Source organism: Oncorhynchus keta, chromosome 37 (assembly GCF_023373465.1).
Source record: "Oncorhynchus keta strain PuntledgeMale-10-30-2019 chromosome 37, Oket_V2, whole genome shotgun sequence".
NCBI classification, from domain to species: Eukaryota; Metazoa; Chordata; class Actinopteri; order Salmoniformes; family Salmonidae; genus Oncorhynchus; species Oncorhynchus keta.
In genome coordinates this window covers 21,465,451-21,491,910 of record NC_068457.1, presented here as the reverse complement: position 1 = coordinate 21,491,910, position 26,460 = coordinate 21,465,451, and the positions used below count along the sequence as shown (strand labels likewise).

The following is a 26,460-nucleotide window of genomic DNA, read 5'->3' as shown; positions in this document are numbered from 1 at the left end:
GTGGCTGAATGGCTTGCAATGTCAAATTATGATGTTCCTGAGTCAGACAATAAGAGACAAGAACAACTGGGCACCACCTTACTTGACAGAAGGGGTACATTCATCTGTAATGAGGATAAAATACCAGCTGTCATAAACAGTAATGACAGCTTATGTCCGCTTATAACCAGTTTATGTGGGCTCTGGTCAACTATGCGGGGAATAGGGGTTTTATTTTACAATCAGCTACCTGTCGTTTTTACACAATATACAATACATAGGGAATAGGATGATTTTTACTGTCAGGCGTCTGTGTCTGTCTGGTTTCCAGTGACCCTGGCGTCTTTTGTCATCACAATGGGCAAAAATGTGGCTACAGGGCCATTTAGTTGTGTGGAGGTCCGTGAATGCCATCGTTGTCACATGACCAGTCTCAGTCATCATTGTCACATGACCAGTCTCAGACATCTGGCACAAAGAGACCAACCATCCCGTTTATCACCCTATGAACCCCTTCCCTCCACTTTACCCCCATAGGATGTGTGCCACCATGCCATCGTCCAAAGTGTGTGACCATAGACAGAGGGACTGAGTATGAGCTCTGCCCCAGGCCTAAATGGCATTAATGATTATAATGATTATAAGCATAGTGAGCCTACAGGCATCTACCGGTACCACTGCCAAGTGGAGTAATACTCCTACTGACATAGTGTTCCCACCTTGGGAAGGGAACCAACATACTGCTGTTACGAATATCAATCATTTAGATAGTAAAGTGTCAGCGGCAGGACACTGAATCTTCCCATGACATTTTCTTTTTAACCACTAGGCTACCCTGCCGCCCCATTGACCTTGAACATGTGCGACACCAGCATCAGCATCAGCATCAGCATCACAGCATCAGCATCAGCATGCCACCGTGCCATGCAAAACCTTCCCGACATCCCTGATCTTGTGAAAGTCTTCGTACACCACCTAGCGGCCAAGGGGGAAAACACAGCCACGTTGAATACCTCGCGTCAACGGTGCGCGCGCAGTCATCGCCATTTTGAATTACAGCCACACTTCGCTGGCTGGTGACTGAAAGGAGCCAAGATTACTTCGTTTCTGAAATATTTCTGCGCATTCTAAGCTATACTTACTGGATAGATATTGTGAGGGATTTACATCGCTCTAAGTATGGCTCACCGAAATCTAAAACAGGTCAACATTCAAAACAACGCACCGTCGCCGAAACCTCAGCAGCAGTACCACCAGCAGCAGCACACAAAGCGCAACATGGACTCTCCAGGCATGGAGCGAAGGCCGAATGTTGCGGATGGGAAAACCCCACCACCAAAGCCGCCGACGGCTGCCAGCCCTGCGGTAGAGGGGGAGGGTGGAGCCGGAGAGTCGCAGGAGATGACGCTGGATATAAAGAGTTTCAGGAGACCCGGGGAGAAAACCTTCACGCAGCGGTGTAGGTTGTTCATCGGTAACCTCCCGACAGACCTCACGGAGGATGATTTCAAAAAGCTGTTTTCCAAGTATGGCGAGGCTAACGAGGTGTTTATCAACCGAGACCGAGGATTCGGCTTCATTCGACTGGTAAGACTGCGTTTTAGAGTAACGTTAATCAGTAATATCTAACTCCGCGGTGAAGGAAGCTCCTTTTGAACGTTGGCGTTTAGGCCGCATTAGTATCGATAGCCATCTGTTTCCCCGAGTTAGTTAGCTACTATTTATTACTCAGGCGGATGGGTCTGCCTGACCAGTTGTTAAGCCTACTCCCCCACCCGAAGCCATTCATTACTTGATACATTGGGTCCCTTTGACACATACTTGAGTAGATTTTATGGCAACACTATCTAGGTGGCAATTCTCATGAATCAATCAAGACTGCATAAAAACGCTTGAAAGTTTGCTATCAATGGAGCCTAACCTTTGACCTGGTATTCTAGGAAACCAGGACGCTGGCGGAGATTGCCAAGGCAGAGTTGGACGGCATAGTGCTGGGGAACCGACCTATCCGGATCCGCTTCGCCACGCACGGCTCTGCCCTCACGGTGCGGAACCTTTCGCCTGTGGTCTCCAACGAGCTCCTTGAGGAGGCCTTCTCAGAGTTCGGGCCCGTGGAAAGGGCTATCGTTGTAGTGGACGACCGAGGAAGGCCCACTGGGAAGGGCTTCGTGGAGTTTGCCAACAAACCTTGTGCTCGTAAAGCCCTGGATCGCTGTGCTGACGGGGCGCTGCTGCTCACCACGTAAGACAACCAACGACTGCATTTACTTAGTTACCTGGTTTACGAAATAACCCAGACGCGCCAAATCAATTCCAAGCAGTGTGAGTGATCACTCCCATCTCACCATGTTGTCTCCAGGTCTCCTCGGCCTGCCATAGTGGAACCCACTGAGCAGCTGGATGAAGAGGATGGACTCCCAGAGAAGTTGCTGGTGAAATCTGTACACTACCACAAGTACGTTATACACACAATCTCCTATTGGGAGTTTTACTCTCTGTACCAGTCTTGACAACAGGAGTTCTTTATCATATTTGTTGATTTATTCACTTGCCTGTCGGTGTGTGTGTGCACCGTTCCACCTTCCTCATGGTCTCCCTGCAGGTCTTAGTCCAGCCACTAACCCCTCTCCTCCCTGTCTCTCCAGGGAGAGGGAGCACCCCCCGCGGTTTGCCCAGCCAGGGACATTTGAGTTTGAGTACTCGTCCCGCTGGAAGGCCCTGGACGAGATGGAAAAGCAGCAGAGAGACCAGGTTGAGCGCAACATCCGAGAGGCAAAGGAGAAGCTGGAGCAAGAGATGGAGGCCGCCAAGCACGAGCATCAGCTCATGATGATGAGACAAGGTACACACACTCAGAGGAACCTCTCACACACACACTGAGGAAGACGCTCACTTCTCAAGGACAAAGTTAACATGTTACCTTTTGTGTTGTGCTCATATTCAATATTAGCAGACATAGCCATAGGCCTACTTCAAGTGTTGTCAGAAACTGTCACATGTGAATACAAAAAAACATTACTACCAAGCCAACTCCTTTCTCTCAGACCTGATGTATTACCAAGCCAACCCCTTTCTCTCAGACCGGATGTGATACCAAGCCAACCCCTTCCTCTCACACCTGATGTAATACCAAGCCAACCCCTCCTCTCAGACCTGATGTAATAGCAAGCCAACCCTGCCTCTCAGACCTGATGTAGTACCAAGCCAACCCCTTTCTCTCAGACCTGATGTAATACCAAGCCAACCCCTTTCTCTCAGACCTGATGTAATACCAAACAACCCCTCCTCTCAGACCTGATGTAATACCAAACAACCCCTCCTCTCAGACCTGATGTAATACCAAGCCAACCCCTCCTCTCAGACCTGATGTAATACCAAACAACCCCTCCTCTCAGACCTGATGTAATTCCAAACCAACCCCTTTCTCTCAGACCTGATGTAATTCCAAACCAACCCCTTTCTCTCAGACCTGATGTAATACCAAGTCAACCCCTCCTCTCAGACCTGATGTAATTCCAAGCCAACCCCTTTCTCTCAGACCTGATGTAATACCAAGCCAACCCATATTTCTCTCATCTCCTCTTTCTCAGACCTGATGAGGCGTCAAGAGGAGCTGAGACGCCTGGAGGAGCTTCGCAACCAGGAGCTGCAGAAACGCAAGAATATAGAGATGAGGTACGTGTGTGTGTACCTCCCACTCTATTTTCTGCTCGTCATAAGTGTGTGTGTTAAACGTTCTCTCCTGTTTGTAGACATGAGGAGAGGCGTAGGCAGGAGGAGGAGATGATGCAGCGCCATCGAGAGCAGGAAGAGATGAGACGCCAACCGGACGGCTTCAAGCCAAACTATGCGGACACCGTGAGTTCACCGGACAGACACACAAACATGCACACACAAAGGTCAGACCGGTTCAAGCTTGGAGAGCACACACACACACAGCCAACATAGACCTTCACATCAGTACAGTCAGTATCACTCATTTCTTGGTTTTTGAATACACAAACTATCACACTTTTTAAAAAAGTTTCTTCAATTCAGAGAAGCAGTGTTCACACACTTTCATTCACATGATCCTGCTGAGGGTCTGTGTTTTAGATGCCTAACAGTCCTACCGCTCTACGTCACACTGATGACGATCAAGCATACTAGGGATGTGCACGGTTAATTAAATACCCGGATATCCCACCGAATGTTAGTATTCAATTACTTGAGTGTTATTTTTTTTTAGATATATATTTATTTATTTAGACCTATTTTAACGATGGAAAAGCTTTGTCTATATTACATCATCCTTGTGATATTTTTATCTACAAAGAAATACTAGGACATTTGAAATTCTTAATTGAACTAAACAACAAACCTTTGAATGTAGTTTCTATAGCGGTGCTTTGAGCTACTGCTGGGTATTTCGCCCTCCAGGCTGCCCCGACTCGGTATGCCATTTCCCCCACTTCAAATAGCAATGACCGGCACTCCCTTGACAGAGTTTCCACAATACCTGACACAGATCAATGCAAAACACTCACCAGAAAACCTTTTTTTTTGTAGCAGAATCGGTTCTATCGCGGCGAAAATCAGACTTCTCTTTCGCTGTTGCTGTTAGCCAAACTACTGGAAGCGCAGTATCTCCTCTGTTTACCTCTGCCATGTGCATGTGCATTTTTCGACTATCCGGAGATCTGGGAAAATATAAGTGATGATATTATTTGAATAGTAAAATAATTTTGAAAACCCATTCCTAAAGCATCCCAGAATGCTGCCTTTTTCTTTTCAAATAGTGTCCCATATCACTATAGGAGCATATCTTTTCTAGGTAACTACAGATGAACATAGTGTACCGTAGTCCTGTGTGTGAAAGTCTAATAAAAATGTATTTTGGGTTGGTCTAGTTTAGGGTAGCCTACTACCGATTTAGTGCTATTTCTTATCTAAGTAGCATGTCACAATACCAACAGGGCTTTAGGTTTGGTTTTGGTATCTTCCATAGACTTTCGCTTGGAAGACGCAAACCTGATCTGAAATTGACCTCAAGCCACTTCATTCTCCTTCTTACGGGACTGATAGGTGTAAGCAGTGCAGCAATTGCTCAACCTAACCCTCCAATGGGCTTATGGTAGCAGCTGACAGCCACCATCTTGTTTACACCCATCTGGTTTCTTCCGATCTGCTAAAACCAAAAGAGAAAGGCCGAGGGGTTTTCATATTGGTTCATCGTTGTTTTACTGTGGTTTTCAGGGTGTATTTTTCTCACCAAACTGATGTCTAGCAATTAGCAGCCCTTCTAAGCAGTGTATCCACAATACTAGCCTCACAGCTAGCGACATAAAACACCATGTAGCTGTCCCACATTATACGTATATCATCAATTCAAATGTCTGTTGTATTTACCTGGGTTTTCAACACCTATTTTACTAAAGTAGTATGGGTGAGGGGCACCTGCTAGAACAAAATACTGCTCTATCTCTGCTGAGTTGTCTGAAGTAAGTTAGATCCTGTAACCGACAGCTTGGCTTTCTTGTGTGAACGTTAAGAGGGGAGAGGCTAATGATTGACAGACCCTTTCACCACAATGCTCATTTGTGATGCTTGAGTGTGTTCCAGATGAGAGTAACTTCACTTCCAGAGAGTCCTCAGAATAGTTCTAAGGTTTTCCATGAAGGCGATAGGGTAACTTGAATGTCAATCTGTTAAAATTTTAATGGCATGTCTATAAATGGCCACTGTGCAAATGCTGTGTCCTTTGCTATATTCACTTTATCTAATCACTTGACAAAAACACAGGAGGTGAGGAATCTGTCATCAACTTTTTTTAGGTGGATTTGAATGTCTTTTATTTCAGGCCTAAGTCTTGGTCCCAATTTTCAGTACTTCAACAGTCTCCAGTCAACTTTTTCATCATTGCAACTCTGTGATCATGGGTTGGGAAACATACTGACATTCTCAGGAAACATGTGTTTATCTACCTAGCCCTTGGTGCACTTGTATTACTGCATGCCTGTGGATGTGATGTGTCTTATGATGTTGCTGCATAATAACTTTTCTTCTCTGTTTCTATTGTGTGTTGAGAGGCCGTAGAGAAAGAGGACCGGCTGGAAATATCGTACAAAGCACCCTCTGCTGTTACAGCCACCCTTACACTACTCTTAACATGAACTCTTGCTCCTATGCAACAGTTACAACTCCTACAGCTTAACCCAAAACAACCCGCACAAGGATTAACATAGATCTATTGTCGTTACCCTTTACCATTAGTCTTGGGGGGTGTTAGACTGGCGGCAATCTCAGAACATGCTCGCAAGCCTCACACACATTTACGAACAACGCGTATACCTAACACACTTTTTGTCTCCCTCTTACATTTGAGTAATTTAGCAGACGCTCGCATCCAGAGCGACTTAGTTAGTGCATTCATTGTAAGAAAGCTAGGTGAGACAGCCACATATCAGTCGTAGTAAGTACATTTTTCCTCAATTAAAGTAGTGATCAGCAATGTCAGTGCTAGTAGGAAAAGACGAGTGCAAGTAAAAACAAAATAATGATGCTCCATCCCCTAACTTAATGCGCTATCGACCGAGGAATGAAAACCAAAAGGGATGGTTGAATAGAAGTCCATAAGACAAAGCTGAACTGCAACTTAGAAGTCAGAAGTGTCTGGCAATAATATAACTTTTAAAGATCTATCAATTGGGTGCCACTTTGTATTCAATGTGTCCCGTCATCCAGAGTGCCAAAGTTGTGCTCGTGTAAAACATACACAGGGTTACAGTATATGTAGGCCTACTATTATTAGTGGCACGAGCAAAAGTCCTCACTTTAAATATTGTACAAAAAAAAAAGACTTATGGTTGTTATTACGTAGCACGCTAGTTAGTCCTCTAACGCCGTTTCAGATAGAAATACCATTTCAAATGTTAAAATGTGTAGACTGGTCTGGATTAAGTTGCTTGCATAGCGTTTTTTCATAGCATTTTATATTGATAATAATAATTTTACCCCCTTTTCTCCCCAATTTCGATCTTGTCTCATCGCTGCAACTCCCCAATGGGCTCTGGAGGTGAATGTCGAGTCATGCGTCCTCTGAAACATAACCTGCCAAACCGCGCTTCTTAACACCTGCCAGCTTAACCCGGAAGCCAGGTAAACCAATGTGTTGGAGGAAACACCGTTCACCTGACGACCAAGGTCAGCCTGCAGGCGCCCAGCCCACCACAAGGAGTCGCTAGAGCGCGATGAGACAAATGAAGCTCCCCCTGTCAAACTCTCCCCCTAACCTGGACGTTGCTGGGCCAAATGTGCGCCGCCCTGTGGGATTCCTGATTATGGTCGGTTGTGTGATACAGCCTGGGATCGAACCCGGGTCTGTAGCGACACCGCCTTAGACCGCTGCGCCACTCGGGAGGCCCTGCATATATACTTTTTAAATTATTCAACTTTTTGTCCTTAAAAAAACTTTGTATAACAATGTGACTTTTTACACATCAGCTGCTTTGACCTCTTTCCCAAAAATTTAGACAAAACATAGAGGACATGAAATATTTGTCTTCTCTGCTATTCAAATCTGAAATCGGGAACGGAATTATCTTCTAACAATCAAACTATACAGCTGTTTTAGGAACCGCATCAACTATCTCTTCACTTTTGACTTACTTTCATAAAAACTTAGTGTATGAAATCTTAAATCTGCTTTTCAAATCTGAAATCAGAACAGCAAAATCAAATTATAATTTAAAAAAAAAAAATGTATTTTACCTTTATTTAACTAGGCAAGTCCGTTAAGAACAAATTCTTATTTTCAATGACGGCCGGGGAACAGTAGGTTAACTGCCTGTTCAGGGGCAGAACGACAGATTTGTACCTTGTCAGCTTGGGGATTTGAACTTGCAACCTTCCGGTTACTAGTCCAACCCTCTAACCACTAGGCTACCCTTACTCTAGGTAACACATCGCCTACCTATCTAAAACAGTCACTACTGCAATGTAGACTACTGCTACTAGTACTTCTGGGCTACTTACTATACTACCTAGTCTCCCACTGAAGGCTACTATTCACTATTTATAAATCAGTCACGCCCTCTACTACACCAGACTCAAATTTCAACGTTAACAAACTTCTAAACTTCTACCACTAGGTGTAACATATTCATCACCCCTAATTATAGCCTACAACTTTTATAATTCCTTATGAGTAAAAGTGTTGTAGTCTGAGTGTATTTACTGTATTCGTGATGAAATATGTGCTCTAACTCCCCCACACGCCAAAGTAATACGGTTTTTATAGTTGTCTATCATAGTATGGGCTTTGATAGTATGGGCTTATCAGACTAGATATTTTATCATTTAACTTTGGCTATAATTCTTCACTTAAGTAAAATGTTTTACATTTCTTCAACTACCATACAAATACTTTCAAATACCTAAAGCAAGTCCCACAATTTTTTGTTAATTGATCATTACCTTCTAGTTACTTTATAAGGTAAAAAATAAAATACAAATGTTTAGTAGTAGTGCATACTGTACTTTAGGGAGTATTTATCCATAAACATTTGTTCCAGGCAAAAGACCTATATCAGATATTCTGATCAATACTCGAGATTTAACAAATACTGTACATTTAGTTTTGTTTCTCGTTTAACAGTTCTCGTTCTTTTTCTTCTAAAGATTCTTCCATTTAATTAACTCAAACTTTTGTAATACTGTCACGTGTCATGTTAATTAACATGACATTTTAATTTCCCATACTGCACTTACCTCTGTACTCAACAGAGACAAGAGTGTGTGTGTGTGTGTGTGTGTGTGTGTGTGTGTGTGTGTGTGTGTGTGTGTGTGTACTTAAAATACTTGTCTTGAGGGAGTGTTGTGTGCAAGTATGTGTGATGGAAGTGTTCGATCTTCAATGTGGAACATTTGCATTGTATTCCGGGTAAGTATATTCAGGTGGAGCTGTAACTATACAACTAGAACACAATTTGTCCCACAAAATATGAGTGAATGCAGCTGGTGAAGGTTTTTTAGTGTCCATCCCTCATTAACTATTTAAATGTAACATGATTTGAAATATATTATATTAATATGTAATACATGTACTATTTACCCATGTTTACTTTGTTTTAGCTGGCCAGTTTAAAATTCACAGGAAACTCAGATTTGACAACATATATCTTAAGACATTTTGGACCAGGAGGTGTATTCTGTGGTGCTGCAGTGTTTAGAATGTTGCTGGTAGAAATGCAATGTGTAGAGCTGACACTATTCCCTATTACACGTTACAGAGCATGTCTGTTCTAGACAATGCTTTTCTATCTGTAACGCGTCTGACGTTCACACTATAACGTAGCACACAGGACTATACTGTATGTTTATCATATTTGTATGATGGTGTGAGTGAGCGAGTTGGGAGGATGTTGAGTGTACTTGCATATTATTTGTGTCTGTGCGAGTGTGTTGGAGGGGGTTGAGTTGAGTGATAATGTTGTGTACTTACAGGTGTGTGAGAGCGAGTGGGGGCATGTTTATTGCATGTCCTTTAAGATATTTTATGTGAGAGTGTGTGTGAGGGGAGGTCAGTGTTGATAATGTGTGTGCTTTGTACAGCTTCATTTGTGGGTTTGTGTAGAGTACATATATATTTGTGTGTACTAATGTTTAGGTTGTCTGAACATTGATGTGTGGAGGGGATTTGGGGATGTATCTACTTCTCTATCTTTTCTCTTGCATATTTATCAGTAACCCTTATTCCTCTATTAGGCTGAAATGACCACAACATGGTCACTTCAGTGTTTGATCAACTTTGGACTAAATCCATGTTATATTTTGGTTTGGCCCACATTAAGTTATCACATACAGACCCATATTGGCCTTTTTAAATGGACCTTGAGAATCCATACTGGACACATAAGTAACTTAAGCAAACCTAGGAACTCAGATGATCATTCCGTATGTGCTCCTCTCTCACTAAATTCTTACATATCCAATACAGTATGATTCCACACACAGCTTTTGTAACTCCTCCTTCATGACTTTTTCTATCACAGTTGGGAGAACATTATTAACCTTATTCCCTGGCTGTTGCTTATATATCTGTGTGAGTGTTGTGATGTGTGAGGAATCATCCTACACATGTCCTAATGGTCCTAGTAGTTATTGTCCACAAGGTTTACGGGTGCACCACTCTTCTTCACTTCTTCCAGAGAGAACAGGAAATGAGAATGGGTGAACTGGGCCCTCGTGGAGCCATTAATATGGGAGGTAGGGTCATAATGATGACTCAGCACTGACTGGTCCATAAACAACCATAAACTACCCCCTCCCCCTTTCGGTGTCTACAGATCTAAAGGAACTGGGAAGGTGTTGGCCATATGGCTAGGTTTGTGAAATTCTGGTGACTTTCTCAATTCCCAGGGACTGGTATTCCTGGAAAGCCTGGGAATTTGAGGAAAGTTACTGGAGTTTTGCCGCCCCAGCCATAAGGCAGAAGTTCCCTCTAAGAAGGCTAGGTGGAGCCCCCGCCATATTGTGTGCACCTGGCTAGTTCCTTCAGGTCGGCAGACATTAAAGGGCCCGGAGCAGGGCTAAAGATATATTGTGAGGCTCTGAACGGGATGGGCTGTGTGAGGCTCATGGTGGCTCCTTCACCACTTCATGATTGTAACCCGGGGCTGCACATCACCTACATATTGTGTGTACTGAAGTACTAATACTACTGGGGGAAATATGCTCATGTGGCGTAGTCCGAGAACATGCTAATTATGTTTTTGTGTCACTGATTAGATATGTGAGTGAGAGTGACTAGGGTGTAAGTGTGTTTTGGGGGATTGTGAGACTGAAATAATCGCGGAGGGGTTAAAGTTATCCATCACTGCAAAGGATTTCCGTCATGGAATTGTTAAGATTTTTTTTGTTTGTTTTAATGGCTAAATGGTGTAACTCAGTTTTAATACATGTACAAAATGATCCTCTTTCCTGACAAGTAATGATGGTCATGGCTTTTTTTTATTTGAATGAAAAGGGAGTTTTTCAGTCGGATCTGAGATTGACTTAAATTTCAGTCATGGGATTTCTTTTGTTTTTACACCTGATTTGTGTGGAGAAACTGAGTACATCAATTCGTAGAAAGTCACATCTACCTTTTTTAGTGTGGATTTTACATGACTTCACTAATGATCTGGTTGAAGTAAACCATTGTTTTCTTTAGTCCTTAATGTTTTATGTAACTTCACTTTTGCTCTTTCACAGACCTACTTATTTATCGTGCCACACATGTGGAAGGTTACCTGATTCGTACAATAGATGAGGCCCAAACCAAACAAACATTTCTAGCTTGAGGGTTTTTAGCAAATATTTTGTATCAGCAGTAGCCACCAATCCAACAGTTGGTAAACATTTCTTATCTACAATCTTAGAATAAACCTATCCATTTGTTTGTATTAACATTTTATGTGTGTGTATGTTTACTACTTACAAACATAATGCCGTGTGTTCAATGAGATGGTGGATTATTTTTATGTGGGCGGGGGGGGCCTTTTTGCAGTATCATTTCTGTGTACATATACCATCTAGGAAAAGTTGATAATCTGTTCATTTCTAGCAATGTGTGTGGGCGGGTGGGGTCAATTCATAACTAATACAGCTCTGTCTCATTTAGTACCTCGAAAGCATTATGAACTCTTTACTCGTGTTTCCATTAGTAGTTGATGCAACATTTTCTATCTTTAAAAAAACCAATGTTATTTTTTATTAAATGCCTTGTCATCCTACGGATGCTTTTAAAGACCTGTATCGTATGGCTATGAATGCTGTGAATGGGATTTGGGTCCGGGGTTGAGTATCTGGCAACGGTGATGTGCAGTCACGGTATTTAACCAAGAAGCAGAACTGGGTGATGGCGTTCTTTCGCCTGAAATCGGAAATTCATCCAGACTATCTGAGGGCCTCTCACAGCTTGTCCCACATTGCTATTTTACTGTAATGGAACTCTTGCTCTGTTGATTTAATGGTATGATACACTGCTCCTGTTCCCAATGACCTGTAAATAGTCTGTTGTCGGCATCTATCTGCTAACGTTGGTTTTTGGTTGTTCAGCTATATATTAATTCAATTTGACCAATTTTAAGGCATAGCCTAATGATTACAGGTGCTGTAGACTTTTAACCTGCCTTATGAAATCATTAACAAATTATGTATTTATGTTTTTATATATATATATATATATAACAAAAACTAAATATGCCATGCAACGATTTCAAATATTTAACTGAGTTAGTTCATAGGGAAAAAAACTGTCAATTGAAAAATTCATTAGTCCCCCATCTCATGTAACATGGGACCAACATTTTACATGTTGCGTTTATATTTTTGTTCAGTGTATATATCGATATGGATATCTCACCACAGTCTAACAAAATGTGATATGTTTTCAATTGTGTACCACAGTGCTCAATATTTTTGACTTATTTTCCTATCAAACTAGGAAAATGAAACATTTGACACCTACATAATTAGCATTGCTTGTGTGACCAACAACCAACGTTAGCTAGCTCTGTCAGCCCTGAGAGATTTTTACACCACTCTACAACAACAAACAGTGCACACGGGGTGTGATGGGTGGGGTTTACTTCCAGTGTGACCAAACGATGCTACGTTGTTTTGCGTGTAGATGGGTTTAACCCCGCCTCTGTTGCCGGGGCCAGTGTAAACCAGGGACCCCCTCAAATGATTGGAATAGGCATGAGCGGAAGGGCCGGAGCCATGGGCCCCGAGGGAACTCCAAACATGGGCGCACCAAACATGATGCCAGACAATGGAGCCATGGTAATGTATGCGCTAAGATGGGCGCTTACTCTCAACCTCTTCAATTTCTCTCAATAATTCGCTCTCCTTAACCTGCTCAACCCTTGGTGCTGAATAGAAACTGCAGTGTATTGTTTTCAGGTTTTAACCAGTGGTGAGAGGAGATGCCAGAGGCTATTTAGATGCTGCTTAAGGATATTACATTCCAAGGTGTTTTGCCAGTGACTTTGATTTTAATAGTTTATGGTACAGATATCTCGTCCAGCTGGTCTTTTCTGGCATCTTTTCCCCTACCATTGCGGTATATTTAATCATGATATCATTGTATCCCTTGGTGGTGATTAGCAAATTGAGGTTAATAATAACATTTACTCCCATGACTTCACTGTTCACATCATGAGGTTAGTGCGGGTTAGGAAAGGGATTCTCATAGCTTATATCAGCTCTGCACCCATAACTAATGGACTGATTCCTCTCTCCCTCTTCTGACTCTGCCCGGAACTTCTCTGCTTGCCTACTTTGATGTTCGGAACGCCTTCTCATTGCCTCGCCAAAACGAACATTGTTATTGAATATCCCTCCCATCTGATTCTTCTGCATCTGGACTGCTCATAATATCTCCACCAACCCTATCCCTTCATGCTGTAGCAGCGCAACGATAGGTTCCCCCAGGGGGCTCCTAATCAGATTGGTTCGTCCCCAATGAGTGGCCGTCCAGGTGTCGAGTCCCCTCAGCAGCAACAGGCAGTGGGGGCAGGGCTTATGGGGGCAGGGCCTGGACCTGCAGTGGGGGGGCCAGCAGGCTTCGGGAGGGGAATCCCTGTTGTGGGAAACTATGAAGGGCCTAACAACAAACGTCGCAGATACTGATTGTGTAATTATGTTTACATTTTTTTCAACGGTGTACCCCAAGGCTCAATATTTGGATCTCTTGCTTTTCCTTTCTCATTATGTAAAATAACTGATTTATTTCCTCATCAAATGTTTGTTTCTGTTCTTATATTAATTTGGGCTGATTATTTCCCTCAGCTTCTTCATGTGTACCAAATGTTGACTGAGGGGGGAAAAAATACTTGTTTTATATCAAAAGCCAGGCCCAATAGTCATGCAAAACCACAAATCTTCAATGTTGGCCGCCAAAGGCCAATATCAACTGCGATGTATCTTGATGTAGTCAGGTCTGTAGGTAATGTTTAGGCCAATATTAACTGTGATGTATCTTGATGTAGGCAGGTCTGTAGATGGCTTATAAACTTCTGTATGATGTTGTTTCTTGCTTTTTGCTATCAGTATCCTATCCTCCTGTTATTGTTGTTTTCAGTAGATCCTAGTAACAAGTGAAGGCCTGCATTGCCTCTGCAATGGTTAGCTTACTTTGATTTCCTCCCGTCCATGGAATGTATTTCCCGTACATTGCATCCTGTAGTAGTAGTTTGGCTAACTGCAATAAAACTGTGAAATGCCATTTTGTGAAAACTAAGTTGGTTGAAGTAAAAAAAAAAAAAAAAAAAAACTTTTGTAGCCTCTCTCTCTCTTGCCTTTTTTTTTTTTTTTTTTTTAGATATTTTGGGATTTTTCTCACCTCCATCCTTGTTTCAAGTATTATGAACGCAAACTAATCTCTTAATTTTTCAGAGCAGAGCCAAAATAATGTCTGTGTAAAACATGCACAACCTTATGTTGTCACCCAGAGTCACATTTGTTTATTTCCAAGCTATAGGACACAATATTTTGCCAAGGAACATCTATCGTAGTATCGCGATACTGGTATCGGGACATCACTATTGGGTGTAATTGATCCTCAACCAGGCAAAATACCTATATTGGATATTCTGATCAATTCACTAGAGTTTAATTTGAACCAATAGGCTACTCTACATTTTGTTAGTAATTTCTTGTTCTTTTTCCGTATATTTAAAGTTTCTTGCATTTTAATTAACTCAACATTATAGACAAACTTTTGTAATGTTGTCATATGTTATGTCAATTTATCATGACATTTGAATATCCCGTACTCGTGCACTTACCTCTGTACTCGAGCGAGAGAATTTGTGTTGCCGTGTGTGTAGTAACATAGTAAAATCATGTGCTTGTCTTGAGTGTTGTGTGGAAGCATGTGTGATGAAAGTGTTTGATCTTCAATGTGTAACATTTGCATTATATTCCAGGTAAGTATATTCAAGTGGAGCTATGACTATACTGCATGACAGTATGTGGACACCTTCTCATTGAACATCTCATTCCAAAATCATGGGCATTAATATGGAGTTGGTCCCCCCTTTACTGCTATAATAGCTTCTGGGAAGGCTTTCCACTAGATGTTGGAACATTGCTGTGGGGATTTGCGTCTATTCAGCCACGAGCATTAGTGAGGTCGGCACTGATATTGGGCGATTAGGCCTGGCTCGCAGTCGGCGTTCCAATTCATCCCAAAGGTGTTCGATGGTGTTGATGTCAGGGCTCTGTGCCGGCCAGTCAAGTTCGTCACACCGATCTCGACAAACCATTTATGTATGGACCTCGCTTCATGCACAGGGGCATTGTCAAGCTGAAACAGGAATGGTCCTTCCCCAAATGTATTTATTTTTGATTGAATATCCAAAACATACAATATACTTGCAGTGAAGCCGCTCAACAACTACACCACACCAGTCATCCAACACTCCCATTCAGAGCGACACACAGAAGCATCCAGGGTCAACCCCCTGCTAAAGGGCATGTCAACAGATCTCCCAGAAGGCCAAAAACGGATCCAAACCCGCCTAGCCCGAACCATGAAAAACAGTCAGACCATTGTTCCTCGTCCACCAAACTTTACAGTTGGCACTATGCATTGGGGCGGGTAGTGGTCTCCTGGCATCCGCCAAACCCAGATTCGTCCGTCGGACTGCCAGATGGTGAAGCGTGATTCATCACTCCAGAGAATGCGTTTCCACTGCTCCAGAGTCCAATGGCGGCGAGCTTTACACTGCTCCAGCCAATGCTTGGCATTGCACATGGTGATCTTAGGCTTTTGTGTGGCTGCTCGTCCATGGAAACACATTTCATGAAGCTCCTGACGAACAGTTTGGAACTCGGTAGTGAGTGTTGAAACCGATGACAGGCAATTTCTACATGCTTCAGCACTCTGTGGTCTTGTTCTGGGAGCTTGTGTGGCCTACCACTTTGTTGCTCCTAGCCGTTTCCAATTCACAGTTACAGTTGACCGGGGAAGCTCTACTGGAGCAGCTCTGGCAGGGCAGAAATTTGACAAACGAACTTGTTGGAAAGGTGGCATCCTATGACGGTGCCACGTTGAAAGTCACTGAGCTCTTCAGTTAGGCCAGTCTACTACCAATGTCTGTCTATGTAGATTGCATGGGTGTGTATGCTCGATTTTATACACCTGTCAGCAATGGGTGTGGTTGTAATAGCCAAATCCGCTAATTTGAAGTGGTGTCCACATACTTTTGTGTGTGTAAATATGTATGTGTCTAGAACACATATACCCACTACAGACGAGTGAATTCAACCGGTGAAGGAATTAGTTTAGTATCCATCCATCATTAAGTATTTTGAATATAGTATATATGTTTAATTTGTGTTAGCTGGCCAGTTTTTTAAATTCAAAAGAAACTCATATCTTGCAACATCTTAAGACATTAAATGTAGATTTTTGGACTAGGTCTATTCTGTGGTGCTGCAGTGTTTAGAATGTTGCTGATAGAAATGTATTGTGTAGAGCTGACACTGTTCCCTATTACACATTACAGAGCATGTCTGTTCTAAACAATGCTTTTCTATTTAACTCTTGACTTTGACAATATAACGTAGCATACAGAACTATACTGTGTGTGTATTTGTATGATTGAGCAAGTGGGGAGGATGTGTAGAGTGATAAGCACACTTACACATGTTTGCGAGGGAGTGGGGGAAGATTTAGTGTCATGTCCTTCAAGATGATTTCTGATTTTAGTAGTCTTCTGTCAGGCTGACTGCAGGAATGTCCACCAGAATTGTTGCCAGAGAAATTAATGTTAATTTCTCTACCATAAGCCGACTCCATGTTTAGAGAATTTGGTAGTACGTCCAACCGGCCTCACAACAGCAGACCATGTGTGACCACGCCGGATAGCTGATAAAAGTGTGAGTTTGCACAACCAAAGAATTTCTACACAAACTGCCTGCATGCTCGTCGTCCTCACCAGGGTTTTGACCTGACTGCAGTTCGGCCTCGTATCAAAGCTTATTTGTCACGTGCGCTGAATACAACAGTGAAATGCTTACTTACAGGCTCTAACCAAAAAAAGGTATTGGTTGAACAATTGGTAGGTAAAGAAATAAAACGGTAAAAAGACAGGCTATATACAGTAGACAGGCTATATACAGTAGACGAGCTATATACATAGAGTGCCCGAGATGGCATAGCAGTTCAGACGTCTTTTGTCCTCGTCTTGTCGTGTCCTGTAATATATATATATATATTTACAACTTTTTTTCACATACATTTTATTTTCCATCAACTCATCTTCAAAACACTCTCCTGCAACCCGCCTCACCAATTTATATTTATAAATAAGTATTATTTACCTCAAATCTGCAATCCTCCAAGAAGCTAGCCAGAAGCTAACCAGGAGCTAGCCAGGAGCTAGCTAGAAGCTAATCAGAAGCTAGTTAGCTTCTTTACTGGCAAATCGTTAGTATTCAGCTAACCACGGTTTGTGGTCATCAGCTATCCTTTAGCTCGAAAATCTATCGCCAGTTTTGTACGGCGCGGCTCGGAACGGAACATACCGGACCATTTTTTTCTCTCCATGTCCTTGGATTTCAACTGCTCTCTGGACATTCATTCCCGGATCTCACAGCTAGCTAGCTGCTATCCGTGTGTCTATCTGCTCTCGTCGATTCCGGAGCAAACATCAATTACTCCGGAGCTAGCCAGCTCCGTCAATCACTCCTGAGCTCCGTCAATCACTCCTGGGCTGCAGTCACCTATCCGGACCCGTTTTACTGCCTACGCGGAGCCCCACCGGGCCTTCACAACTGGACTGCCGACGTTATCTACCCGAAGAAGATCCGGCTGGCTCCTCCGTCGCGACGTTACCTGAACGCCCATCTGCGGCCTGCTAACCGTTAGCTGTCTTACCGGCTGCTCTCAGAATAGACAATCGGACAATTTATTTATTTTTATTATTATTATGTTTCTTCTTGGGCCTCTATAACTATATCTATTGTTTTTATTTTTGTTGTTGTGTGATTTGGACTAATCCCCTCTACCACACGGAACCCCACTAATCTACTGACGGAACGCAAGAGGTGGCTAACAACAGACCTCCATCCTATGCTAGCTTGCTACCGATGTCCTGGCTAGCTGTCTAAATCGCCGTGACCCCCAACCACTCCACTCACTGGACTCTTTTGATCACTCGACTAAGGATGCCTCTCCTTAGTGTCAATATGTCTTGTCCATTGCTGTTCTGGTTAGTGTTTATTGGCTTATTTCACTGTAGAGCCTCTAGTCCTGCTCACTATACCTTATCCAATTTATTAGTTCCACCACCCACACATGCAATGACATCTCCTGGTTTCAATGATGTTTCTAGAGACAATATCTCTCTCTTCATCACTCAATACCTAGGTTTACCTCCACTGTATTCACATCCTACCATACCTTTGTCTGTACATTATACCTTGATGCTATTTTATCACCCCCAGAAACCTCCTTTTACTCTCTGTTCCAGACGTTCTTGACGACCAATTCTTATTGCTTTTAGCCGTACCCCTATTCTTCTCCTATGTTCCTCTGGCGATGTAGAGGTGAATCCAGGCCCTGCAGTGCCTAGCTCCACTCCTATTCCCCAGGCGCTCTCTTTTGATGACTTCTGTAACCGTAATAGCCTTGGTTTCATGCATGTTAACATTAGAAGCCTCCTCCCTAAGTTTGTTCTATTCACTGCTTTAGCACACTCTGCCAACCCGGATGTTCTAGCTGTGTCTGAATCCTGGCTTAGGAAGACCACCAAAAATTCTGAAATTTTAATTCCAAATTACAACATTTTCAGACAAGATAGAACTGCCAAAGGGGGCGGTGTTGCAATCTACTGCAAAGAAAGCCTGCAGAGTTCTGTCCTACTATCCAGGTCTGTACCCAAACAATTTGAACTTCTACTTTTAAAAATCCACCTCTCTAAAAACAAGTCTCTCACTGTTGCCGCCTGCTATAGACCACCCTCTGCCCCCAGCTGTGCTCTGGACACCATATGTGAACTGATTGCCCCCCATCTATCTTCAGAGCTCGTGCTGCTAGGCGACCTAAACTGGAACATGCTTAACACCCCAGCCATCCTACAATCTAAACTTGATGCCCTCAATCTCACTCAAATTATCAATTAACCTACCAGGTACCCCCCCAAAGCCTTAAACACGGGCACCCTCATAGATATCATCCTAACCAACTTCCCCTCTAAATACACCTCTGCTGTCTTCAACCAAGATCTCAGCGATCACTGCCTCATTGCCTGCATCCGTAATGGGTCAGCGGTCAAACGACCTCCACTCATCACTGTTAAACGCTCCCTGAAACACTTCAGCGAGCAGGCCTTTCTAATCGACCTGGCCGGGGTATCCTGGAAGGATATTGATCTCATCCCGTCAGTAGAGGATGCCTGGATATTTTTTTAAATGCCTTCCTAACCATCTTAAATAAACATGCCCCATTCAAGAAATTTAGAACCAGGAACAGATATAGCCCTTGGTTCTCCCCAGACCTGACTGCCCTTAACCAACACAAAAACATCCTATGACGTTCTGCATTAGCATCGAACAGCCCCGTGATATGCAGCTGTTCAGGGAAGCTAGAAACCGTTATACACAGGCAGTTAGAAAAGCCAAGGCTAGCTTTTTCAAGCAGAAATTTGCTTCCTGCAACACTGACTCAAAAAAGTTCTGGGACACTGTAAAGTCCATGGAGAATAAGAACACCTCCTCCCAGCTGCCCACTGCACTGAAGATAGGAAACACTGTCACCACTGATAAATCCACCATAAGTGAGAATTTCAATAAGCATTTTTCTACGGCTGGCCATGCTTTCCACCTGGCTACTCCTACCCCGGTCAACAGCACTGCACCCCCAACAGCAACTCGCCCAAGCCTTCCCCATTTCTCCTTCTCCCAAATCCATTTAGCTGGTGTTCTGAAAGAGCTGAAAAATCTGGACCCCTACAAATCAGCCAGGCTAGACAATCTGGACCCTTTCTTTCTAAAATTATCTGCCGAAATTGTTGCCACCCCTATTACTAGCCTGTTCAACCTCTCTTTCGTGTCGTCTGAGATTCCCAAAGATTGGAAAGCAGCTGCGGTCATCCCCCTCTTCAAAGGGGGGGACACTCTTGACCCAAACTGCTACAGACATATCTATCCTACCATGCCTTTCTAAGGTCTTCGAAAGCCAAGTCAACAAACAGATTACCGACCATTTCGAATCTCACCATACCTTCTCTGCTATGCAATCTGGTTTCAGAGCTGGCCATGGGTGCACCTCAGCCACGCTCAAGGTCCTAAACGATATCTTAACCGCCATCGATAAGAAACATTACTGTGTAGCCGTATTCATTGATCTGGCCAAGGCTTTCGACTCTGTCAACCACCACATCCTCATCGGCAGACTCGACAGCCTCGCCTGGTTCACCAACTACTTCTCTGATAGAGTTCAGTGTGTCAAATCGGAGGGTCTGCTGTCCGGACCTCTGGCAGTCTCTATGGGGGTGCCACAGGGTTCAATTCTTGGACCGACTCTCTTCTCTGTATACATCAATGAGGTCGCTCTTGCTGCTGGTGAGTCCCTGATCCACCTCTCCGCAGACGACACCATTCTGTATACTTCCGGCCCTTCTTTGGGCACTGTGTTAACAACCCTCCAGGCAAGCTTCAATGCCATACAACTCTCCTTCCGTGGCCTCCAATTGCTCTTAAATACAAGTAAAACTAAATGCATGCTCTTCAACTGATCGCTACCTGCACCTACCCGCCTGTCCAACATCACTACTCTGGACGGCTCTGACTTAGAATACGTGGACAACTACAACTACTTAGATGTCTGGTTAGACTGTAAACTCTCCTTCCAGACCCATATCAAACATCTCCAATCCAAAGTTAAATCTAGAATTGGCTTCCTATTTCGCAACAAAGCATCCTTCACTCATGCTGCCAAACATACCCTTGTAAAACTGACCATCCTACCAATCCTCGACTTTGGCGGTGTCATTTACAAAATAGCCTCCAATACCCTACTCAACAAATTGGATGCAGTCTATCACAGTGCAATCCGTTTTGTCACCAAAGCCCCATATACTACCCACCATTGCGACCTGTAAGCTCTCGTTGGCTGGCCCTCGCTTCATACTCGTCGCCAAACCCACTGGCTCCATGTCATCTACAAGACCCTGCTAGGTAAAGTCCCCCCTTATCTCAGCTCGCTGGTCACCATAGCATCTCCCACCTGTAGCACACGCTCCAGCACGCTCTCTAGTCACCCCCAAAACCAATTCTTTCTTTGGCCGCCTCTCCTTCCAGTTCTCTGCTGCCAATGACTGGAACGAACTACAAAAATCTCTGAAACTGGAAACACTTATCTCCCTCACTAGCTTTAAGCACCAACTGTCAGAGCAGCTCACAGATTACTGCACCTGTACATAGCCCACCTATAATTTAGCCCAAACAACTACCTCTTTCCCAACTGTATTTAATTTATTTATTTATTTTGCTCCTTTGCACCCCATTATTTTATTTCTACTTTGCACATTCTTCCATTGCAAAACTACCATTCCAGTGTTTTACTTGCTATATTGTATTTACTTTGCCACCATGGCCTTTTTTGCCTTTACCTCTCTTCTCACCTAATTTGCTCACATTGTATATAGACTTGTTTATACTGTATTATTGACTGTATGTTTGTTTTACTCCATGTGTAACTCTGTGTTGTTGTATCTGTCGAACTGCTTTGCTTTATCTTGGCCAGGTCGCAATTGTAAATGAGAACTTGTTCTCAACTTGCCTACCTGGTTAAATAAAGGTGAAATAAAAAAAATAAAAAAAAATACAGTAGACAGGCTACATACAGACGCTGGGTAGTCAGGCTGATTGAGGTAATAGGTACATGTAGATATGGTTAAAGTGACTATGCATATATGATGAACAGAGAGTAGCAGTAGCGTAAAAGGGTGGGTGGGGCACAATGCAGATAGCCCGGTTAGCCAATGTGCGGGAGCACGAGTTGGTCGGCCCAATTGAGGTAGTATGTACATGAATGTATAGTTAAAGTGACTATGCATATATAATAAACAGAGAGTAGCAGCAGCGAAAAGGGTGTTGGGGGGGGGCACACAATGCACATAGCCCGTGTAACCATTTGGTTACCTGTTCAGGAGTCTTACATTTACATTTAAGTCATTTAGCAGACGCTCTTATCCAGAGCTACTTACAAATTGGTGCATTCACCTTATGACATCCAGTGGAACAGCCACTTTACAATAGTGCATCTAAATCTTTTAAGGGGGGGGGGTGAGAAGGATTACTTTATCCTATCCTAGGTATTCCTTAAAGAAGTGGGGTTTCAGGTGTCTCCGGAAGGTGGTGATTGACTCCGCTGTCCTGGCGTCGTGAGGGAGTTTGTTCCACCATTGGGTCTTATTGCTTGGGGGTAAAAACTGTTGAGAATCCTTTTTGTCCTAGACTTGGCACTCCGGTACCGCTTGCCATGCGGTAGTAGAGAGAACAGTCTATGACTGGGGTGGTTGGGGTCTTTGACCATTTTTAGGGCCTTCCTCTGACACCGCCTGGTGTATAGGTCCTGGATGGCAGGCAGCTTAGTCCCAGTTATGTACTGGGCCGTACACATTGGGGATGAATCAGAATTAGTTGGGTAACATAGATAAGATGTTTTATTTTCATATGCTTGTGAGATACTTGTCATTTAGAAGTTATCTTTTTGTACTATAGTGTTGGCCATTTGCAGTTATCCTTTCTCTGTCCTGGGTTCAGTTACTGGGGCCACACAGAGGGGAGAGGTCAGGCTTGTCATGTGTAAACGTATCTTTTAAACCATGTGAAGGGATGATTGAGGGGGAACCAATTATTTCTTGGCTCCACAATGTCTGTGTTCCAGTCACTCCCTACTTTGCCCATCGGGGAGAGGAGGATGGCAGTGTCTGGAACCATTCTATGTTCCCTCTGAGGTTTGCCCTTATTTATCTTGACCTAGAGGCTCACTCTCCTCTCCGTGAGATTGTCCAGGATGGGTTGTATTTGGGATGGGAGTATCTAAAATGACAATTGATATATACCATTGGATGAGGTTATGTCTTGGTACTGTTTTGTACCAAGAATGAGACAAGCTTCGTTTAGGAGACCAAACTGAATGACAATTTATAGCTAAATACTGTCTGGCGATGGGATACTCCTCTCTCAAGTAAAATCTTTCCTTGTGAAAGTTCCTATTATCTGTGTTTTGTCATGTCGACTAGGGGTGTGGATCTTTGCTATAAAAGATCTGTTGCCATTATGCTGACCACTCAACTTTTCATTAGAGATACTGAAATGTTTAAAGTCAAAATGCTATTGCAAAAGATTAATTATTATTAAAGGTGAAGATTAAGCATAACTCTGACTGGTGTGTGATTTGCTCTCTCATCATTTGGTAATACAGGAAATTTCCACGACAACACACTACCACTCTGTAGTGCCTTGCGGTCAGAGGCCGAGCAATTACTGTACCAGGCAGTGATGCAACCAAGATGCCCTTGATGTTGCTACTGTAGAACCTATTGAGGATCTCAGGACCCATGCCAAATCTTTTTAGTTTCCTGAGGGGGAATAGGTTTTGTCGTGCCCTCTTCACGACTGTCTTGGTGTGTTTGGACCATTCTAGTTTGTTGTTGATGTGGACACCAGGGAACTTGAAGCGCACAACCTGCTCCACTACAGCCCTGTCGATGAGATTGGGGACGTGCTCGGTCCTCCTTTTCCTGTAGTCCACAATAATCTTCTTAGTCACGTTGAGGGATAGGTAGTTATTCTGGCATCACCCGGCCAGGTCTCTGACTTCCTCCACTTTCGATGGCCATTGTCATGCTGGAAAAGTGTGCTCTTCCTGAATGAATCCCGGTTTCAACTGTACTGGACAGATGGCAGACAGCATGATGTCGTGTGGGAGAGCGGTTTTCTGATGTCAACTTGTGAACAGAGTAACCCATGGTGGCGGTGGGGTTATGGTATGGGCAGGCATAAGCTACAGTACAGACAACGAACACAATTGCATTTTATCTATAGCTATTTGAATCCACAGAGATACCGTGACGAGATCCTGAGGCCCATTGTCGTGCCATTCATCCGACTCAATCACCTCGTGTTTCAGCATGATAATGCACACTCCATGTCGCAAGGATCTGTACACAATTTCTGGAAGCTGAAAATGTCCCAGTTCTTCAATGACCTGCATATCTACCAGACGTGTCACACATTGAGCATGTGTGGGATGCTCTGAAAGTCAAGATCAACGTGCATGACAGAAGGTTCCAGTTCCCGTCAATAACCAGCAACTTTGCACAGCCATTGAAGAGGAGTGGGACAACATTCCACAGCCACAATCAACGGCCTGATGAACTCTATGCAAAGGAGATGTCACGCTGCATGAGGCAACTTGTGGTCACACCAGATACAGACTGGTTTTCTGAACCACACCCCTACCTATTTTATTTTTTTTTTAAGGTATCTGTGACCTACAGATGCATATCTGTACTCCCAGTCATGTGAAATCCATAGATAAGGGCCTAATGAATTTATTTTGATTTGATTTCATCATATGACCTGTAACTCAAGTCTTTGGAATTGTTGCATGTTGTGTTTTATATTGTTCAGTGTCATTTGGGCCAAAACAAATGTCTCAACAGAAAGAAACAAAACTGGTTCAAACCTTCACAAAAGTTTTGAACAGGCTTATATTGCAGCAATTACCAACAAAGGCGGGTGCCTTCTGTAGGCCTACACAATAAAAAACGGTTCAAACTTAATTTGGCCAACAAAAATGTCTCAAATAAGAAACAAAACACTTTGCAATAATAATAATATACAATACAAAAACAAACTATAATCAATATGAAAATCGCTTATGGAGATACGAATAAATTAAATCAAAATCCTCTAATTTTACGTCAATGAAAATCCATCTTCACAATCAATAGTAGGGCTAGGGCTGTTGCGGTGACCATATTACCTCCACACCGGCGGTCATGAGTCATGAAGGCAGTCAAATTCTGATGCTGCTGCTGATTAGTAGCCTACCAAACTTGCTAACTGCCTGGTACTCAGCACACTAATTGTCCCTCTAATCACTGACATCAATGCAAATGTATTCAAATCTAATAAAACAGAGCTTATGTTGTGCAACTTTTTTTTACCCCCTTTTTCTCCCTAATTTCATAGTATCCAATTACTATGTCTCGTCGCGACAAATCCCGTACGGGCTCGGGAGAGACGAAGGTCATGCATCATCCGAAACACAACCCAACCAGGCTGCTTCTTAACACAGCGCGCATCCAACTCGGAAGCCAGCCGCACCGTGTCGGAGGAAACACTGTGTACCTGGCCACCTTGGTTAGCGTGCACTGCGCCCGGCCCGCCACAGGAGTCACTGGTGCGTGATTAGACAAGGACATCCCTACTATATTTATTTCTCAACTTTCCATTTATTAAGCACATGACTTATATTTACAACAGGAGTATAGCCCACCTGGCTGGCATGAAATAAACCACTGAGAAAAGCTTCCTCCATTTGCTATTTAAGTACATAGATGACATGTATTTTTTCCTGCTGCCCCTGTTTCGATACACATGCATGATAATGGTCCATTCTAAATCAAAACAAATGTCACACATTATTTAGTATATGTAAAGACGAATAAATCAAGAATAGTGTAATGGGTGACAATATTAGCTTGTCACTTGTGAATTCTATACTATTATTTGTGAATTATGCCCAGCATATTTTATAGCCCTTAGGCCTATATGTTTTAAAGTTTGTATCACAACTAAAGTGGCCAAATAACATCTTAAAATGAAGCACATTTAATCCGCTTTACAAAGGGTGTAGCGCCTAACTGGCATACATAAGCAGCGCGTGTTTCAAGTTTGGGGAAGATACTTTTCACCATAAAAATGCACCTTTTATAATAAAGCATTACATGCATAACTGCATTTGCGGTCACTTTTGATAATGGTGTTTTCCGCTAATGGAACATTCACGCGTATAGCCTACTACCATGTGCACATTGCTGCGTGTATAATGTGAAGAAATAGCCTAATATGTAGTAAACATCTAAAGCTGAAGTTTTGATCTGTTGCGTCAGCCACATTGCATTAAAAAAAATGTTTTGATGCTAGTGGTTTTATTCGTTTGGGATCTCGCATCCCACAACTGTCCCAAACTGTTTGGAATATTTATTTCTCGCACTGAATAGAATAGGTCAACTTTTGTACTATGGGGGATAGTAGATTGAAATAGGCTATTCCTTTTGCTGTTCGTTAGGCCTACTCATCTTGTTGGCTGACGAAAAGTAAATGTGGACAGTTCTTCCCATATCTTCAATATGATTTTTCAAATCATCATGCAGCCTAACAATGTATTAAAAAGCAAAACATATAGCCCAACATTTGTAGAACAAG

The 26,460-nt window shown here is 43.0% G+C and overlaps 1 protein-coding gene across 2 annotated transcripts; it reads left to right on the top strand.

The window, feature by feature from the left end:
• The first annotated feature begins 1,012 nt into the window (after positions 1 to 1,012).
• LOC118370013 (paraspeckle component 1) lies at positions 1,013 to 23,401 on the top strand. 2 transcript variants are annotated; one of them, XM_052499710.1, is made up of 9 exons: positions 1,013 to 1,566; positions 1,920 to 2,221; positions 2,339 to 2,434; positions 2,625 to 2,821; positions 3,570 to 3,654; positions 3,732 to 3,837; positions 10,167 to 10,224; positions 12,632 to 12,786; positions 13,417 to 23,401. In XM_052499710.1, the coding sequence occupies exons 1-9, from the start codon at positions 1,159 to 1,161 to the stop codon at positions 13,633 to 13,635; spliced, it is 1,626 nt and encodes a 541-aa protein (XP_052355670.1). In that variant the 5' UTR covers positions 1,013 to 1,158; the 3' UTR covers positions 13,636 to 23,401. The 2 variants fall into 2 exon arrangements, with proteins under 2 accessions (XP_052355670.1, XP_052355669.1); XM_052499709.1 differs by having other exon boundaries at positions 13,414 to 23,401.
• Positions 23,402 to 26,460: the final 3,059 nt, after the last annotated feature.